The following is a 20661-nucleotide window of genomic DNA, read 5'->3' on the forward strand; positions in this document are numbered from 1 at the left end:
ATGTCCAGCCTGTTATTATGTGATATCAGAGGACATTACAGGAGGAGGTAGGAGAGGACTACAACTCCCAGCATGTCCAGCCTGTTATTATGTGATATCAGAGGACATTACAGGAGGAGGTAGGAGAGGACTACAACTCCCAGCATGTCCAGCCTGTTATTATGTGATATCAGAGGACATTACAGGAGGAGGTAGGAGAGGACTACAACTCCCAGCATGTCCAGCCTGTAATTATGTGATACCAGAGGACATTACAGGAGGAGGGAGGAGAGGACTACAACTCCCAGCATGTCCAGCCTGTTATTATGTGATATCAGAGGACATTACAGGAGGAGGGAGGAGAGGACTACAACTCCCAGCATGTCCAGCCTGTTATTATGTGATATCAGAGGACATTACAGGAGGAGGTAGGAGAGGACTACAACTCCCAGCATGTCCAGCCTGTTATTATGTGATATCAGAGGACATTACAGGAGGAGGTAGGAGAGGACTACAACTCCCAGCATGTCCAGCCTGTTATTATGTGATATCAGAGGACATTACAGGAGGAGGAAGGAGAGGACTACAACTCCCAGCATGTCCAGCCTGTTATTATGTGATATCAGAGGAGATTACAGGAGGAGGGAGGAGAGGACTACAACTCCCAGCATGTCCAGCCTGTTATTATGTGATATCAGAGGACATTACAGGAGGAGGTAGGAGAGGACTACAACTCCCAGCATGTCCAGCCTGTTATTATGTGATATCAGAGGACATTACAGGAGGTAGGAGAGGACTACAACTCCCAGCATGTCCAGCCTGTTATTATGTGATATCAGAGGACATTACAGGAGGTAGGAGAGGACTACAACTCCCAGCATGTCCAGGCAGTTATTATGTGATATCAGAGGACATTACAGGAGGAGGTAGGAGAGGACTACAACTCCCAGCATGTCCAGCCTGTTATTATGTGATATCAGAGGACATTACAGGAGGAGGTAGGAGAGGACTACAACTCCCAGCATTTTCCTGGCTCTCACACTGAATTCATCACTCCTACATTTTCTTTATTTTAGCATAGAACACCGCCCCCTCCCTCACTGGTCACATGTGCATGACATCATCACAGGTCCTTGACAACCTCTATTCTCAGCTACTGAGCTCCGCCCCCCTGCACTGATCACATGACGATGACATCATCACAGGTCCTTCTCTACCACTTCTCTCCACTGCTGTGCTCCGCCCCCTCCTGATCACATGACAGTGACATCATCACAGGTCCTTCTCTACCACTTCTCTCCACGGCTATGCTCCGCCCCCTGCTGATCACATGACAGTGACATCATCACAGGTCCTTCTCTACCACTTCTCTCTACTGCTGAGCTCCGCCCCCTGCACTGATAACAGCAGATACATACAGAGCAGGTCCTGGTCGGTAGTCACTGCTGTGGTGTCTGGAGCCTCTTCTTCTCTCTGGTATCAGCCATTTCTCCAGAATCCCCCTTTATCCCCGGTGCTGGACCAAGGATGGACAGGAAGGAGATCAGCAGAAGAATATTAGACTTCACCTTGGAGATCATCTCCCTGCTGAGCGGAGAGGTAAACTTTTCTAGATTTCTCTCCTCTTTATTGTAATCTGTAACAAGTCAGACATCGGGAAGGAGAATCCATCATAGGAAGTGATAGGAAGAGTCCAGGGTCCTGGAGAACGGCCTCCAGACCTTCCAAGTGACGGAGAACCTGAAGATCAGCCACCAGTATGGTCAGTGATGGATCATGGAGACCAATAGTCATGTTGTAGGAGCCATGAGAAGGTAAGTAGGCACGTTGTACCCAGGAGGAGAGGAAGCGGAGGAGGAGATGGCCGGAGTGTGGCCTGGAGGAGGATTTCTACCACTAGTCTGACATCTAGATGATACTGGACTATAACAAGGAGGCCTCCACTACGTCTAGAGGAAAGAAGGTTTCTCCACCAACATAGAAGAGGAGTCTTTACTGTAAGAGCAGTGAGACTATGGAGCTCTCTGCCAGAGGAAGGAGTCAGGGGGGATTCTCTAGAAGAGTCCAGAAGGGGCCTGGAGGTCTGGAGGGTAATAATATTCCAGCTTCTGGTGACTAGATTACTGGAGATGGGGCCATGATCCAGGGAGGGATTCTGAGTGTAGATCTGGAGTCAGGAAGGAATTTCTTTCCCTAAGTGTCTCTCTCCATCCACAGGATTACACCATAGTGAAGAAGACATCGGGGGGGACTCCCATCATCCATGAGTCAGGAAGGTGGAGCAGGAGCCCCATCACAGAGCCTCCCCCCCTGATACATGAGCAGAAGATCCTAGAACTCACCCACAAGATGATGGAGCTGCTGACTGGAGAGGTGACACTGCTGGGAATGCTGGGAAATTCTCCAGTAACAGCACTGGAGGGGTCTGGGTGATGACGGTGTCATTGTGTTGTCAGGTTCCTGTAAGGTGTCAGGATGTGGCGGTCTATTTCTCCATGGAGGAGTGGGAGTATGTAGAAGGACACAAGGATCTGTACAAGGAGGCCATGATGGAGGCTCCCCGGCCTCTGACATCACCAGGTAAGAAGAGACGAGGTGAGAAGAGGCCGTGTTAGAGCCTCAGTCCGGTCATGTGCAGTGTGTACAGTCATGGCCAAAAGTTTTGAGAATGACACAAATATTAGTTTTCACAAAGTTTGCTGCTAAACTGCTTTTAGATCTTTGTTCCAGTTGTTTCTGTGATGTAGTGAAATATAATTACACGCACTTTATACGTTTCAAAAGCTTTTATCGACAATTACATGACATTTATGCAAAGAGTCAGTATTTGCAGTGTTGGCCCTTCTTTTTCAGGACCTCTGCAATCCGACTGGGCATGCTCTCAATCAACTTCTGGGCCAATTCCTGACTGATAGCAACCCATTCTTTCATAATCACTTCTTGGAGTTTGTCAGAATTAGTGGGTTTTTGTTTGTCCACCCGCCTCTTGAGGATTGACCACAAGTTCTCAATGGGATTAAGATCTGGGGAGTTTCCAGGCCATGGACCCAAAATGTCAACGTTTTGGTCCCCGAGCCACTTAGTTATCACTTTTGCCTTATGGCACGGTGCTCCATCGTGCTGGAAAATGCATTGTTCTTCACCAAACTGTTGTTGGATTGTTGGAAGAAGTTGCTGTTGGAGGGTGTTTTGGTGCCATTCTTTATTCATGGCTGTGTTTTGGGGCAAAATTGTGAGTGAGCCCACTCCCTTGGATGAGAAGCAACAGCACACATGAATGGTCTCAGGATGCTTTACTGTTGGCACGACACAGGACTGATGGTAGCGCTCACCTTTTCTTCTCCGGACAAGCCTTTTTCCAGATGCCCCAAACAATCGGAAAGAGGCTTCATCTGAGAATATGACTTTGCCCCAGTCCTCAGCAGTCCATTCACCAGACTTTCTGCAGAAGATCAATCTGTCCCTGGTGTTTTTTTTGGAGAGAAGTGGCTTCTTTGCTGGCCTTCTTGACACCAGGCCATCTTCCAAAAGTCTTGGCCTCCCTGTGCGTGCAGATGCGCTCACACCTGCCTGCTGCCATTCCTGAGCAAGCTCTGCACTGGTGGCACTCCGCTCCCGCAGCTGAATCCTCTTTAGGAGACGATCCTGGCGCTTGCTGGACTTTCTTGGACGCCCTGAAGCCTTCTTAACAAGAATTGAGCCTCTTTCCTTTAAGTTCTTGATGATCCTATAAATTGTTGATTGAGGTGCAATCTTAGTAGCCACAATATCCTTGCCTGTGAAGCCATTTTTATGCAGCGCAATGATGGCTGCACGCGTTTCTGGAGTATATGCAAATTGCTATTATAAAAACTTAAGCAGCAACTTTTCCAATTTCCAATATTTATGTAATTCTCAAAACTTTTGGCCACGACTGTACACGTGTGTAATGACATGTAATGTAGGAGCTCCACATGTTATTCCCGGTCACATCACTTTAGAGCCTACATTTCCCATATACATCACACTTCTCCATAGGCTCCATCCCCCTGACAGATATAGTGTCCTCTTGGCCTCCATCGGCCGGTACAGTAGATGACACTATTCTATACAGAGGATCCTGCAGGAGAACCTGCGCCGTGCCGTATACATGGGGCTTATGGGTGACGTCTGCCCCTGTGTGACTATATAGAATGATAGGACTGTACAGGGAAGACGTCACCTCCTTCTATCAGAGATCTACGTTAGGAAACCCTCCTGATATCTACCTCTGATGGAAGGCTCAGACGTGGTGTGAACACAACCTTATTCCAGTAGTTCTCCTCCCTTCATGTCTGGGATCCTCTAGTCACTTCACAAGCAGAGAAGACACAAGGTGCTATATGTGACTGGAGGAGAAGGTGGGATCACCGGGCTCTTCTCTCTCCTCCTCCAGTCTGTGGTCCTGTCAGAGCGGACATGTGTCTTCTAGCAGTAGATGTACGGCCCGGAGTGTTCTAGCTGCGGAGGCTCCACAATATGTCATGGGCTCCGTTTTCTCTTACTGTGAGTATCTGCTCCAGGATACATAGGAGTGGGGTGACATGGGGGGTGCAGATGAATCGGGCAGCCTGAGGGGGTGACAGACGTCCCTGATCAGCGGCCGATGCCTGAGCTCCACACACACGTTCCTCGCTTTACTGTACTGCTGCATTAGGGTGTGTTCACACACGGCAGGTTTGTTGTAGAGGTTTCCGCTCCTGATATACGTTCGATATATGTCTGGGGAATATGGCCTAAAAAAAAACATCCCAAATAATTTGTACCTTGAGGACGAAACTCGATTTTCTTATTTTTGCCAAAACGCAAAGTCAAAGCTATTGTTTAAAATAATAAAAGATCCCCAACAATTAGCACGGGTAGGATGGTAGACAGAGATGAGGAGGAGATGTAGGGGGTGCAGCACTGTGGAGAGTACAGGTAGGATGGTAGACAGAGATAAGGAGGAGATGTAGGGGGTGCAGCACTGTGGAGAGTACAGGTAGGATGGTAGACGGAGATGAGGAGGAGATGTAGGAGGTGCAGCACTGTGGAGAGCACGGGTAGGATGGTAGACAGAGATGAGGAGGAGATGTAGGGGGTGCAGCACTGTGGAGAGTACAGGTAGGATGGTAGACAGAGATGAGGAAGGAGATGTAGGGGGTGCAGCACTGTGGAGAGTACAGGTAGGATGGTAGACAGAGATGAGGAGGAGATGCAGGGGTGAAGCACTGTGGAGAGTACAGGTAGGATGGTAGACAGAGATGAGGAGGAGATGTAGGGGGTGCAGCACTGTGGAGAGTACAGGTAGGATGGTAGACAGAGATGAGGAGGAGATGTAGGGGTGCAGCACTGTGGAGAGCACAGGTAGGATGGTAGACAGAGATGAGGAGGAGATGTAGGGGGTGCAGCACTGTGGAGAGTACAGGTAGTATGGTAGACAGAGATGAGGAGGAGATGTAGGAGTTGCAGCACTGTGGAGAGTACAGGTAGGATGGTAGACAGAGATGAGGAGGAGATGTAGGAGGTGCAGCACTGTGGAGAGTACAGGTAGGGTGGTAGACAGAGATGAGGAGGAGATGTAGGAGGTGCAGCACTGTGGAGAGCACGGGTAGGATGGTAGACAGAGATGAGGAGGAGATGTAGGAGGTGCAGCACTGTGGAGAGTACAGGTAGGATGGTAGACAGAGATGAGGAGGAGATGTAGGGGTGCAGCACTGTGGAGAGCACGGGTAGGATGGTAGACAGAGATGAGGAGGAGATGTAGGGGGTGCAGCACTGTGGAGAGTACAGGTAGGATGGTAGACAGAGATGAGGAGGAGATGTAGGAGGTGCAGCACTGTGGAGAGCACGGGTAGGATGGTAGACAGAGATGAGGGAGGAGATGTAGGGGGTGCAGCACTGTGGAGAGCACAGGTAGGATGGTAGACAGAGATGAGGAGGAGATGTAGGGGGTGCAGCACTGTGGAGAGTACAGGTAGGATGGTAGACAGAGATGAGGAGGAGATGTAGGAGGTGCAGCACTGTGGAGAGTACAGGTAGGATGGTAGACAGAGATGAGGAGGAGATGTAGGAGATGCAGCACTGTGGAGAGCACAGGTAGGATGGTAGACAGAGATGAGGAGGAGATGTAGGAGGTGCAGCACTGTGGAGAGTACAGGTAGGATGGTAGACAGAGATGAGGAGGAGATGTAGAAGGTGCAGCACTGTGGAGAGCACAGGTAGGATGGTAGACAGAGATGAGGAGGAGATGTAGGGGTGCAGCACTGTGGAGAGTACAGGTAGGATGGTAGACAGAGATGAGGAGGAGATGTAGGGGGTGCAGCACTGTGGAGAGTACAGGTTGGATGGTAGACAGAGATGAGGAGGAGATGTAGGGGGTGCAGCACTGTGGAGAGTACAGGTAGGATGGTAGACAGAGATGAGGAGGAGATGTAGGAGGTGCAGCACTGTGGAGAGTACAGGTAGGATGGTAGACAGAGATGAGGAGGAGATGTAGGAGGTGCAGCACTGTGGAGAGCACAGGTAGGATGGTAGACAGAGATGAGGAGGAGATGTAGGGGGTGCAGCACTGTGGAGAGCACAGGTAGGATGGTAGACAGAGATGATGAGGAGATGTAGGAGGTGCAGCACTGTGGAGAGTACAGGTAGGATGTTAGACAGAGATGAGGAGGAGATGTAGGGGGTGCAGCACTGTGGAGAGTACAGGTAGGATGGTAGACAGAGATGAGGAGGAGATGTAGGAGGTGCAGCACTGTGGAGAGTACAGGTAGGATGGTAGACGGAGATGAGGAGGAGATGTAGGAGGTGCAGCACTGTGGAGAGTACAGGTAGGATGGTAGACAGAGATGAGGAGGGGATGTAGGGGTGCAGCACTGTGGAGAGTACGGGTAGGATGGTAGACAGAGATGAGGAGGAGATGTAGGGGTGCAGCACTGTGGAGAGTACAGGTAGTATGGTAGACAGAGATGAGGAAGGAGATGTAGGGGGTGCAGCACTGTGGAGAGTACGGGTAGGATGGTAGACAGAGATGAGGAGGAGATGTAGGGGGGTGCAGCACTGTGGAGAGCACGGGTAGGATGGTAGACAGAGATGAGGAGGAGATGTAGGAGTGCAGCACTGTGGAGAGTACAGGTAGGATGGTAGACAGAGATGAGGAGGAGATGTAGGGGTGCAGCACTGTGGAGAGAACGGATAGGATGGTAGACAGAGATGAGGAGGAGATGTAGGAGGTGCAGCACTGTGGAGAGCACAGGTAGGATGGTAGACAGTGATGAGGAGGAGATGTAGGGGGTGCAGCACTGTGAAGAGCACAGGTAGGATGGTAGACAGAGATGAGGAGGAGATGTAGGAGGTGCAGCACTGTGGAGAGCACAGGTAGTATGGTAGACAGAGATGAGGAAGGAGATGTAGGAGTGCAGCACTGTGGAGAGTACAGGTAGTATGGTAGACAGAGATGAGGAGGAGATGTAGGAGTTGCAGCACTGTGGAGAGTACAGGTAGGATGGTAGACAGAGATGAGGAGGAGATGTAGGGGTGCAGCACTGTGGAGAGTACAGGTAGGATGGTAGACAGAGATGAGGAGGAGATGTAGGAGTTGCAGCACTGTGGAGAGCACAGGTAGGATGGTAGACAGAGATGAGGAGGAGATGTAGGGGGTGCAGCACTGTGGAGAGTACAGGTAGGATGGTAGACAGAGATGAGGAGGAGATGTAGGAGGTGCAGCACTGTGGAGAGTACAGGTAGGATGGTAGACAGAGATGAGGAGGAGATGTAGGGGTGCAGCACTGTGGAGAGTACAGGTAGGATGGTAGACAGAGATGAGGAGGAGATGTAGGAGGTGCAGCACTGTGGAGAGCACAGGTAGGATGGTAGACAGAGATGAGGAGGAGATGTAGGAGGTGCAGCACTATGGAGAGTACTGGTAGGATGGTAGACAGAGATGAGGAGGAGATGTAGGAGGTGCAGCACTGTGGAGAGCACGGGTAGGATGGTAGACAGAGATGAGGAGGAGATGTAGGGGTGCAGCACTGTGGAGAGTACAGGTAGGATGGTAGACAGAGATGAGGAGGAGATGTAGGAGGTGCAGCACTGTGGAGAGTACAGGTAGGATGGTAGACAGAGATGAGGAGGAGATGTAGGGGTGCAGCACTGTGGAGAGTACAGGTAGGATGGTAGACAGAGATGAGGAGGAGATGTAGGAGGTGCAGCACTGTGGAGAGTACAGGTAGGATGGTAGACAGAGATGAGGAGGAGATGTAGGAGGTGCAGCACTGTGGAGAGCACAGGTAGGATGGTAGACAGAGATGAGGAGGAGATGTAGGAGGTGCAGCACTATGGAGAGTACTGGTAGGATGGTAGACAGAGATGAGGAGGAGATGTAGGAGTTGCAGCACTGTGGAGAGCACAGGTAGGATGGTAGACAGAGATGAGGAGGAGATGTAGGAGTTGCAGCACTGTGGAGAGCACAGGTAGGATGGTAGACAGAGATGAGGAGGAGATGTAGGGGTGCAGCACTGTGGAGAGTACAGGTAGGATGGTAGACAGAGATGAGGAGGAGATGTAGGAGGTGCAGCACTGTGGAGAGTACAGGTAGGATGGTAGACAGAGATGAGGAGGAGATGTAGGAGGTGCAGCACTGTGGAGAGCACAGGTAGGATGGTAGACAGAGATGAGGAGGAGATGTAGGAGGTGCAGCACTATGGAGAGTACTGGTAGGATGGTAGACAGAGATGAGGAGGAGATGTAGGAGTTGCAGCACTGTGGAGAGCACAGGTAGGATGGTAGACAGAGATGAGGAGGAGATGTAGGAGTTGCAGCACTGTGGAGAGCACAGGTAGGATGGTAGACAGAGATGAGGAGGAGATGTAGGAGTTGCAGCACTGTGGAGAGCACAGGTAGGATGGTAGACAGAGATGAGGAGGAGATGTAGGGGTGCAGCACTGTGGAGAGTACAGGTAGGATGGTAGACAGAGATGAGGGAGGAGATGTAGGGGGTGCAGCACTGTGGAGAGCACAGGTAGGATGGTAGACAGAGATGAGGAGGAGATGTAGGGGGTGCAGCACTGTGGAGAGTACAGGTAGGATGGTAGACAGAGATGAGGAGGAGATGTAGGAGGTGCAGCACTGTGGAGAGTACAGGTAGGATGGTAGACAGAGATGAGGAGGAGATGTAGGAGGTGCAGCACTATGGAGAGTACTGGTAGGATGGTAGACAGAGATGAGGAGGAGATGTAGGAGTTGCAGCACTGTGGAGAGCACAGGTAGGATGGTAGACAGAGATGAGGAGGAGATGTAGGAGTTGCAGCACTGTGGAGAGCACGGGGATGATGGTAGACAGAGATGAGGAGATGAGAAGAGTCTTGCCCCACTATATTTTTGCTCTGTGCTGCTCCACCTGGTTATTGTAAATGTTGTGCTCTCTTTGTGCTGCTGCATGCTTTATAAGCCAGTGCTGATATATCTGTCATTATGATCTCGGTGTACTGCCCAATGTCCCCAGAAGAAAGTTGTGGTAACTAGGCCGTAATACGCCAGCAAAATCCTGGCATTGTAAACCATGAAATACCACAGTCTGAAGTGACGGCAGGAGAGATGAGCAAAATACATTTTGTGTCTGATCCGTAGAATTTTTCAAAAAATTCAATTCTTATCTGAATCAACTTTACACAAGTCCAAAAATGATGCCTTAGCGGGTTCAGATGCCTGCCCCTGTTTATACACACCCGCTGATATCATGAGAAACAGTGGCTTGTTCTGCGCAAATGTTTGAAGCCCAACATTTTATTGACTTCAGCCCTTTACAGCAGAGTGGAATTGGGCCATAAAAACCTAAGTAACTCTCCCACAAAGCAATCGCTGTGGACAAGTCTTAAGGTGCATTTACACGACCCGAGAATCGGGCAGATTATTGGGAACGACCATTCCTGCGAGCGTTTGTTCCCGACAATCTGGCCATGTAAATGTGCTGCCGATCCCTTGATGAACGAGTGAAACTCACATTCATTGGGTCCTCCTGTAGTTCATGCAGGCACCACCGATAATGGCTTCTGGGCAGCAGATCGTGTGGTCTAAACAGCGATCTGCCGCTCAGAAGCCATGATTCTGTATGAGGTCGAGGGATCACAATAGCGATACCTCGTGGTTGATGATGCTTCAAGACCTGGGGGGGGGGGGGTGCAGTGTTAACCTCTACAAGCATGTCTACAAACTATAAGGGCTCTGTCACACGAGCGGATGCCGTGCGGGTAATCTGCTTGAAAGAGAGCCAAGCCCCGCTCCGGACAGCAGAGACACGGAGCAGTAACATGATTGATGATGCTCCGTGCCTCTCTGTGACCTTTTTACTACAAAATAACGGTGACAACTTTATCTCACTGTGATTTTGTAGTAAAAACATCACAGAGAGGCACGGAGCGTTATCAATCATGTTACTGCTCCGTGTCTCTGCTGTCCGGAACGGGGCTTGGCTCTCTTTCACGCAGTGGATTCCACGCACGGGATCCGCTCGTGTGAAAGAGCCCTAATGGTCTGTGCTGATTTGGGAGGTGTTCCAGGGATGGGCACTGTATGGGCTAGGTGTGTGTGTGTGTGTATGGCTAGTATATAAGACTGTACTTAGATAGCTGGTTAGGCACTTCCTTCCCGACACCTGACCTGTATGTTCCCTTTATCCCTGTCCTTTAGTCAACCCTTTATGTATAATTCCCTGTACAATTAATAAATCCCCTTTTTATTGATCCCAGCTATTTTATTAATTTATAATTAACTGGATTCCCAAAACTCGTCAGATGGGGGAAGATTGCCTAGCCGTATTTATACACGCACATGTATTCATTGTCAGAAGAAACAGTGGCATGTGGTGACAATAGTACCGGTAGCAGCACAGCATGGAACTGTCACGGACGTTCCCACGACAGGTGGCAGGAGATCGGTGAGACTGGCAACACGTGGTTTGATCTGACATGTTTTCTGTTTGGATCAAATTACGTCTGTATTGTTTGTTTCTGGTGCTCGCCGCACCTTCATTCCCAGGTGTGGCTATTATAGTCATTTAACCTTCTCTATTTATAGTTGTTTCTCCCACAATGCTGTGCGGTTTATAGCTTCTGTTTGGACCTTTGGATAGATTGTGGTTGGATCTCAGCTGAGTTCCTGGTGCTTCCATTGCTCCTTTGAAGTTAAGTCTTTCCTTTCCCTTTTGTATTTTGTTTGGGTTCTGTGTGTTGCATTTCCCTATTTTTTTATTAGGCCTGAAGGAGACTCCTGTTCATCCTTCCTTTTGGAGGAACAGGTAGTCTCATCCCTGCCATTAGTACCAGGGTCCTATAGGGCTAGGTAGGACTCTAGGTATTCCTAGGTATTGGAGTCTGTTCATACTGTTAGTCAGTCAGGATTTTGGTTAGGGTTTTCAATAGGAGGTGTCCATCTTCCTTCCCTAGTTCTCAGGCGTGATTCCCTGTTTCCCCCTTCCCTCCTATGCTCAGTGTGGTGTTTCCCTCCCACACCGAAGTGCGACAGGAGCATACAAGACAGTAGGTGTGTGTGGCAGTGTTGGAGTAGTAGTAATACTGGCAGCATTGTAGGGTAATGGCAGGAGAGGAGTAGCAGCAGGGGGTATCAGTGGCAGCAGCAGCCATACAGTGAGGAACATGATAGCAGGTAGGCAGTGGCATGATGGGTCACTGTCAGCAATGGTACATCTATTCATCGGCCTTAGCCGGAAGAGTGTTAAAATCCTCACAGATCCATACCTCTGTTATTTTGAGAAAAGTGACGATTTCTACACAGGTGTAGGACAACTTTGCCCTTTTGGGTGTGATGATGCCTCCTGCTGCACTAAAAATCCTATCCGAGATTACACTGGCCGACCTGGGCTTGTATCTGTTAAAGGCATGTACTGTCCCTGCCCATAACAGCTGCTGCAGGTGTCGAGCGGCCATGTTGTCCACCACGTGAGAGTAATGATAGCTTTTTTGAGAAATAATGATGGCTAGGTATCTTCCAGCAAGGCTAAGCACATGGCATCATTTCCCTAAAGGCAGCAGAATCCACAAAGTGGTACGGCAGCGACTGCACCACCGGCAACTTGGCCAGGTGGAAGTTAAGCTTCTACACCATCAGATTGCTGGGCACGTAGAATTGTTTTATGGTCACACACTCCGTTACCGAAGGCAACGATGGAGCATAGTAGGAAGAGTAGTCTGAGTGGAAGAAGTCATAACTGACGATGACAAGGACACTGTACTGGATTTGGACGTGGCCTGGCTGCCACAAAGGAGATGGGGAGAAGGAGGACACCCTTGTTACACCCTTGTTACTCATAATTAGCTGGCGGCCAATTCTATTTTGCCATTGGACCGGGTGATGCCGCCTCATGTGCCTGAATAGATCCAGGGTGAACACTTATTTTAATCCTGCAGATCTTGCACATGTCTTCTGGCACTGTGGAGAATAATTGCCAGACTGGAGATACTCACACAGAGCTAGCGGCAACCAACCTTGGCTTAGGTCTGGCACATTTTCATCCTGCGCCCACATCGGTGGCATCACCAGTTCCTGAGCTAACCATAACAGAAGCAGATCTGACACAGACAGATTTCTCTGAGATTCTGGACTCTGCTCTTTTTTGCATTTGCGACCACTGCCCGACTCTAATGTCATCTCCTCCTCCTCAGCACCCCGACCCAGCTCCCAGGTTGTGTTAAACACACTTTTATCAGACTGGTGCTCCCGCTGCCCCTACCACCACCACCTTAGCAGAATACAGATATGCCTGGGGTCCTCTCCCCCCCCCCCCTGGCCTGAACCTCCTCACGGCAGTTCAAACACTGACTATTCTAACATAAGTCAACAGGGAGACTATCATGAGTATCTTCCATAGCACATGGGGTTTTGTTGTCTTAGTAGAAAAAGAAGACACCCCACTAGGCGCGGGCCATGACAGACATGATGCATGTCAAAGGCTTCTCTGAGGCTGTAAGGAAGAGGACCAGGAGGAATGCACTGACCCCTAGCTCAAAGGCACGGTGTCAGACTCAGAGGTGACACCCTCATCATCCTGCTGTGACTCAGAGCATCTACAGGACACAGGAGCCAGCAGCACATCTGCCTGTCAATAAAACTCATCACTGCTGTTCTGGGGTGGGGGTTAATTTGACTTTACGGTTCTGAGCAAATCCTTAATCGTGATCCCTGGAAACATCAATTCATCGAATAAGATCTCCAAGCTGAATTGGTATCAAGGTTTTCTCCACAGACAACTCAACTAAAACCATCAATGTCTGAGTCTCTTCCACCTGCTGAAAGTGGATTACATTTCTCCAGGCCTGAGATTTCTATGTGGGGTGACTGGACTAGCTTGGGTTTAGCAGAAATTTAGTGAGGAGCAGAACATTGTTATTTAGGCCCCGATCACTAAACCTAGAAGTGAAGGAGCTGAGAGAAGAGTCTGGTCTATAGACAGATCTACAGGAGGCCGTGTATTCAGTCACTGTGTGCTTGTGTCTCCACAGATGGATCCAGGAGGAGAAGTCCCCCCGAGAGATGTCCCCGTCCTCTGTATTCCCAGGACTGTCCAGAGGAGAAGCTCCCAGAGAACCATCAGGTAGATGGAGCTGAAGTGTCACCAGAATCTGACCAGAAAGGGATTGAACCAAAGATCATTTTACATTTCTCTTCTTCAGGATAAAAATCTGATTGATATTAAGGTTGAGGTTAAAGATGATGAAGAAGAGGAGATGGATTTATGGGGCGATCAACAGGGTAAGAGGGGAGGGGGATTTTCATGTATATTTTTAGGGTCACTTGACTACTGCTCCCATCATCTCATCATCACATGTAATCAATCCGTCCTGTCCCTGTGTGTTTCCTACAGATGGACTAATAGAAGGAAATCCCCCCGAGAGGTGTCCCCGTCCTCTGTATTCCCAGGACCGTCCAGAGGAGAAGCTCCCAGAGAACTATCAGGTAGATGGAGCTGAGCCCTATACACATCTATATAGGGGGGGTCCTGCAGTCATAGAGGGGTCATAGATTGTGGGGGTCTCTTATGTGGATCTGTTAGATTTCCCACCTGTCTGCTGTATTGTCCTGAATTGTTACAGATGACAAATCAGGGGGAAGATGTGACTGATATTAAAGTGGAGGATGAAGAAGAGCGGATGATGGGCGATCCCCCGTGTAAGAGTGAGGTGGAGGAGGACATTCCAGTCCATGTGACCACAGGTATGGAATAATGAATGGAGGAAGGGAATTGCGAGGTTTCTTCAGGTGAGGCTCCAGTAAAGTAGGCTGAGGCCGCTCCATACAGGGTAAGAGCACATTGGAGACCTGACTGGTGCCGGGATTGGAGGTAACATTCCAGCTGTTTAACCCCTTTGATCCCACAGTAAAAAATGACCACAGAGTGTGGGGGAGCAGGCTTAGTGGTCAGGGTAAGCTACGTCAAAATCTAGATTTCAGTCTTTTCATTGCAAAGGGTGAAATCCATGATGGATATCCAAGCATAGATGACAAGCTCTGGATTTAAAATCTGAACTAATATGCACTCCTAATATCTACTAACACACATTCCCGCTGTGGCCAGAATACATACCGGGCGTGTCATTCACAGCAATGTACAGAACTATCCAGTGGTCACAAGTTCCCAAGAGAAACCTAATAAATTAGGTTTTAATTAAATGTTCCTTCGTGCCCCCTATTTTTTACATTCTGTACAAGAATAAACTAAAAGACATGATTAGTATCTCCTCTGCCATCCAAGCTAGTAACTAACACAATGCTGAAAAAAAATGAAAGAGAAAACGGTCTGTGTCTGGAAGGGGTTAACGAGGTAGGAGCAGCTGGGTGTTCAGACCGGGTGGGCCAAACACAACCAAGTGTGCTCCTAACCCAGGTAACGTTACACCATGACCAGTACCCCTAAATCCTGGTAGAATAACATTTCCATACTGCACAGGGACCAGTATTACCCCCGTATAGTGGTAGAGACCAGTTCTGAACAGGCGCTCTACAGCCCGTGTAAGGGATACCAGTGCAGAAAAATCCAATTGACGCACGGGTTGACGCACAGGCTACTTTCACATTAGCGTTTCTATTTTCCGGTATTGAGATCCGTCATTGGATCTCAATACTGGAGAAAAACGCTTCAGTTTTGTCTCCATTCATTGTCAATGAAGACAAAACGTAACTGAACAGAACGGAATGCTCCAAAAATGCATTCCGTTCCGTTTGGTTGCGTTCCCATACCGGAGAGCAAACCGCAGCATGCGCCATGGGATGCGGAGTTTAACTCTGCCACAATAGAAAACGGATCCTTCCTCCATTGACTTTCAGTGGAGTTCATGAGGGATCCGTCTTGGCTATATAAGACATAATACAACCGGATCCGTTCATAACGGATGCAGACGGTTGTATTATCAGTAACGGAAGCGTTTTTGCTGAACCCTGCCGGATCTAGCAAAAATGCTAGTGTGAAAGTAGCCTTACCCCAATCCCCAGATGTGCGCGGTGAGTCATGTTCATCCCTGCACAGCTGGTGTCCAGACGATGTGATGCAGTGACTTCATTCTCCACCTGTGCCAGGATTGGAACGTCTTGTACGTTGTCCAGCCTCCTGTACAGGGAGGGCAGAATGGTAAGGTAGGGACTATGGAGCAATCTCCCTGCTCTACCTCGGTCCTCAACTTTATCGGTGGCACCAATACAGTTGTGTGTGGTGCTTAGTGGAACCAATCTGTCCCAAGTATGGCCGACGGTGCCGAATGTTTGTTGGGGTTCAGGTCCCAGTTCCCGCACTGCATCATACATTTTTGTCACCAGTGTTGGTTTAGCCCTGCTCCTACCAGAAGAATCAGGGCGGACTTACCCATTGACCTTGGCAGAGTGCCTGAGGAAAGACACTCAATATAGACCTCGGTCAAGAGAGGAACTAATTGTTCCCTAAAAGTCTTATTCCACTCGGATGTTAAGCCATCCGGACCTGGCGATTTTTGGGCCTAAGCCCATCAATGGCCAGTCTCACTTCCTCTTCCCTAATAGGTTTTGTAAAAATATCAAGAGAGGGGTCCATTCCCGCCCCGGGAATCGCCCCAGCCAAGAAAGCTGAAAGACTGTCCCGATTTAGTTCTTTCCTACCCAAGAGGTGAGAGTAGAAGGACCTGACGACCTCCAGGATCCCTGATTTAGACCTATTCAGGAAGCCTGTACTGTCAATTAGGCCCATCACTAGTTTACTTCTTACTGCCATCTTACAGTTCCCGTAAGGGTCGGGTGAGCGGTATTTCCAGAAATCCTCTCGGCAACCAAAGAGGCGTACCTATCATACTGACACCTCTTGAGCAAGGATTTTACACAAGAGATATCCTCACAGCTATCTCCCGTCGACACAAGTCTTTCAAGTTTCTTCCTCAGTTTCTGGTACAGATGGTATCTGTCCCAGCTCCTGAGGTTAGAGAGCCTTCGGAAAAACATTGCCATCTATTTTTAAACATCTCCCACCACTCTGACTTACTGTTGCACATGTCCACCAAAGGTTCCTGGCTCTGAAGGAAATCCTCAAAGGATTGTCTTACCATCGCTTCTTCCAGGAGAGACTAATTCATCTTCCATATTTCTTTTCCCATACGGTGAGTCTCTGTAACATTGCTCGTCTAGAATACTATTCTACTATTCTTAATTCTTGTCTTCCCATGAGGACATCTAGAATCAGGCACCTTCCCATTTCCAACTCGATAATCCTCCTGCATTCTACTCTTTCGGCGGTTTTAAAAAGGATCTCCACCCCGCTACGTGGCTCAGCCGCAAGAGACCAGAATGACGGACCAAGCCGACCATTCCTGCTTTGCTTTCGCCAGCAACACTTGTTAACCAGGTCTCTTTCAAAAATAAAATATCAGCATCAATACGGTTGAAAAAATCAAAGGCCATAAAACGAGCCACGTCTGACTTAATGCTAGCAACATTAATACTTGCTAGCGCCAACAGCGTGAGTTCCGCCATCATACATGATCGAGTTGGATAGCTTTCTTTTTTTCCCCTCCACCACCACCCTCCTCATCATTATCTCCTGATCCTTCATTTTCCTTTTGCCTTTTCAGACACACTGATACATCCATACCGTTCTGTTTGCCCACGGAATCAGGCTTAGCCCCCCCTCCAGAAGAAGGAGGGCAGGGCCCGGCAACCTGCGAAGAGGCCTTTGCGCCCTCTGGTACCACATCCTCCTCCTTCCCAACTGGAGTTGGGGGATCCTCGTCAAGGACCTGATACCGGTTAGAGAGATCCACAGGAGGGGCCCCGACTAATTCTTCCTCTGGCATCTGGTCAAGGGTGAGTGGAACAGATGAATCCCACTCCAAGAGGGCTTGCGAACCTCTCCTTTCTTTTTTCTCCTGCTCAGTTTGTTCCTCCTATCTCTCAACCACATCCTGTAATCCTCGTCCATGCTTTCGCCGTACGAGGATGTGGCTGTCGCAGAGGGGTTGGCTTCCTCAGGCTGAATCCCAGGTCCTCCCTCCTCATCGCTGTACCCTGGATCGCTACAACCTGGATCCTTAGCTAAAAGGCTTGCCAGAGGATCAACTAAGGGACCAGCTACTACCTGCTCCCTATCTCTACGGCGTTTTTCTTGCCGTTTAATCTTGGAAAGCCTTAGGTTCTTAACTGTACCCTTTCTGCCTCTTCCAGTGCTGGTATCACCAGCACTCGTCCCTTCACCAACTGGCCCAGTCCCGGCAGCAGGCCCTTCTTCAACAACAGAATCAGCTTCATGGCTAGCATCCGCTTGAGTCCGGGCCCGGCCCTGAGCCATGTTGGCAAAGGCAAGCAGACAACGACTGAAGGGATGACCCAGGTCCCCGCACAGGTTACACCGAATTTGCCTACAGGATGCGGCAAGATGGCCAATGTCCCCACACTTGCGAACGTCGCATTGTGTGCTAAAGTGGGTAGGACTACTACCACACCTATAGCAGACCTTCGGCTGTCCCTGATAGAAAACCATAATTCTATCTGTACCCAAGAAAGCACAGAAGGGGATATGAGCAACTGAGTTGCCCTGTGCCCTCAGCTTTACGCTGAAGGTCCAGACACCTGACCAGATGCCGTGATCATCCAAAACTTTGGCGGGGAATTGTCCAACCTCGCCATAACGACTGAGCCATGTCATAATGTCCACGCTAGAAAGTGATTAGTTACAGGTTAAGACCCTCTCTTTCTTGACCATCGTCTGGCGGGTTATAGCCTGGACAGAAAATCCCCGCCAGGCCGGGGTGTTCTTTGCCAGTTCATATTTAGACCAGAAGAGCTCAAGCCCCTCTGGTCTAACAAAACTAAGATCGAAACTCTTGGTGCCGTAGGGATGGATTAGGGCAAAGATGTAATTTGCCACAAAGCCCATCCCCAGGAGAAGCTCCACAACGTCTTTCCTAGAAGGCGTTGCTTCTCCACTCCTCCAAGAGAGACGGGCCACATTCCTACGGCTGACCCCGGATGTAGGGAGAGACCAAACGGTCTCTCCCGCTCTTTCCTCTCAGAAGGTTCTCAGACCATGTCTCTCTGTCCAAAAAGGCAGGTTAAGCGGTTCACCCTCCACCTGTATGGAAGTCTCTTTCCCCTTCCTCAAAGCCTTGAAGAGGCGCTGTTGCAAGTTACTATTACCTGATTCCCTGGGCAAAGAGTCACCTGCAGCCACACTAGCATATGATCTCCTATTTGGACTTCCACAATCCCCTGCTTCCCTTGCAACCTGCCTCCTCCCGTCAGCCTCTTCCTCCTCGACTTCCATATCTGCTGCATAAGCAGCTACCAATTCCTCATTCTTACTCTTGCCAGTTATATCTTCATTTGCCTCACCATTCATTTCACTATTTACATCCTTATTTGTAACAATGTTCTCATTCATACTCTCATTTGCGTCTCCTCCTAAGTTACCACTCGCAACATCATTTACCTTGCTTACCATCTTATCGCTCTTCACTCCCCTCAGGCTGGTCGAGTTCCCTAGAGAATTACTGGCATCATTTGAAGGGCCCCCCATTTCAGGAATTGCGGAGGACTTCTTAACCCCCACACCCCTCAACCCCTCTGCAGCCCACATAGTTCCTGAAGAGTCTTTAAATTCAGCATCTGCAACCTCCACAGACTTTAATGGTTTCTTTATTGGTTTCTTTATAAACCTTCCAGATTTTGCCCTGGCCCTTTCAACTGTCTTTTCCTGAGCCTTGTCCGCAACCATTCCATCCTTTACCTTGTCCGCAACACTGTCAGGGGTTTTAACCCTATCTGCTCCTGTGTTCTCCTTTCCACTACAGGAAAGGGGGACACCTTCTGCCACCATCTCAGATTCATTCTCCTGTGCTGTTTGGCCCGATTCCACTACAGGAACCTGGCTGGGCTCTGCAATGGGTTCAGAAGGCACAAAACGTAATACTTCTTCTTTTATGATCTTATTTTTCTTTTCTCTTACCACCTCGTCCTCTGGGACTTTCTCGTCACCGAAATACAATTTGCCCACCTGGGATTCCAGCTGCCTGATCTCCACCATTAGTCTCCCCCCAGACCTGCCTTCAACCGCCAACTCCTTTACCTTCCTCTGGCTTCCAGACCGCAGCCCTAACGGACTGGAGCCAGACATGCTTTCAAACCGACAGTCATTTTTGAATTTTTCAATAAACGGCCCTCCATTTTTCACTATAGAGGCCCTCTTTTCCTCCAAAGTCGCAATCTCCTCCTCCAGCTTCTCCAGCCTGGAGGAGAGGACCGCTCTCTTACTTCTTGGTAACATGTCCTGAACTTTCATATTCTTATACTCCAATTTAAGTAGTTTTAATTCCTTCTTTACCTCCTCATACTGGTTTAAAAAATACGCCACCCTTGATGAGTATAATGAGGGGGTTTCAGTGGGGCCCATGACACCCCAATTAAACAGTCTCCTGGCCTCTCCAGTGGTACACCAGAGGAGATACCAGGAGAAGAGCCAGAAACACCAGCAACAACACCGAGAGCTAAGTCACTACTAGTTACAACGGAAACACCCCTTCTGGGCTGAGGCACAAAAATACTACTCCTAGCTTCACATACCTCACCCTTTGGGGTTCCAGGCTCCATCCCTGCAGCTTTTCTTGGTCCAGATACTTTGCAGAGGAGTTTAGAGAGGATCCTAGGCTTGTTTTCCTCCCAGGACTATATGGGGGCACTATATGGGGGCATTATAAATACAGAGCCCACTACAGGATGCATTAGAAATACTAGGGGCATTATAAATACCAGGGACACTGCAGGGGGCATTATAAGTACTGGGAGAAACTGTCATGGTGATTAGGGCTAGATAGAGAAGAAAAGAGAATGATTTCAGTTCCAGTCAGAGGAGATATCACCTGTAAGTAACTGGACTTACCTGCATTGTATTCATTGTGTATGCACTTGTGTAGAACTGATAACTACCACTGTATGGTGGTAATATTGGCCTTTGTATAGTGTATTATATGCAGTATCAATATAACTTAATATTCAGTCATTATTCGGTGGTAACATGTTAATGGGTCCACATCTGCACCAGGAGTGCACAAGGCTGGCTCCCGTGCATTGCGGACCACTATTTGCGGTGCACAGCACGGGCACTGAGCCCTTACGTTTGTGTGCATGAGCCCTTATAGGAATGTTTTTCTTTTGTGGTTTGAAAAA

The 20661-nt window shown here is 49.1% G+C and overlaps 3 protein-coding genes across 9 annotated transcripts in view; 2 read left to right on the forward strand and 1 right to left on the reverse strand.

The window, feature by feature from the left end:
- Positions 1-20661, reverse strand: part of LOC120998305 (gastrula zinc finger protein XlCGF26.1-like) — a 4064644-nt gene that overhangs the window by 3449350 nt on the left and 594633 nt on the right. The window lies entirely within an intron of this gene.
- The window catches only part of LOC120998356 (zinc finger protein 420-like), an 870654-nt gene that overhangs the window by 409805 nt on the left and 440188 nt on the right, over positions 1-20661 (forward strand). The window lies entirely within an intron of this gene.
- The window catches only part of LOC120998306 (oocyte zinc finger protein XlCOF7.1-like), a 1981422-nt gene continuing 1962224 nt past the window's right edge, over positions 1464-20661 (forward strand). The window contains exon 1 of the mRNA XM_040428964.1: positions 1464-1578. Within this exon, the coding sequence (XP_040284898.1) occupies positions 1507-1578 (72 nt within the window). The 5' untranslated portion in view covers positions 1464-1506. The remainder of the gene's footprint in view (positions 1579-20661) is intronic.

This window comes from Bufo bufo, chromosome 4, assembly GCF_905171765.1.
Source record: "Bufo bufo chromosome 4, aBufBuf1.1, whole genome shotgun sequence".
Classification (NCBI taxonomy): domain Eukaryota; kingdom Metazoa; phylum Chordata; class Amphibia; order Anura; family Bufonidae; genus Bufo; species Bufo bufo.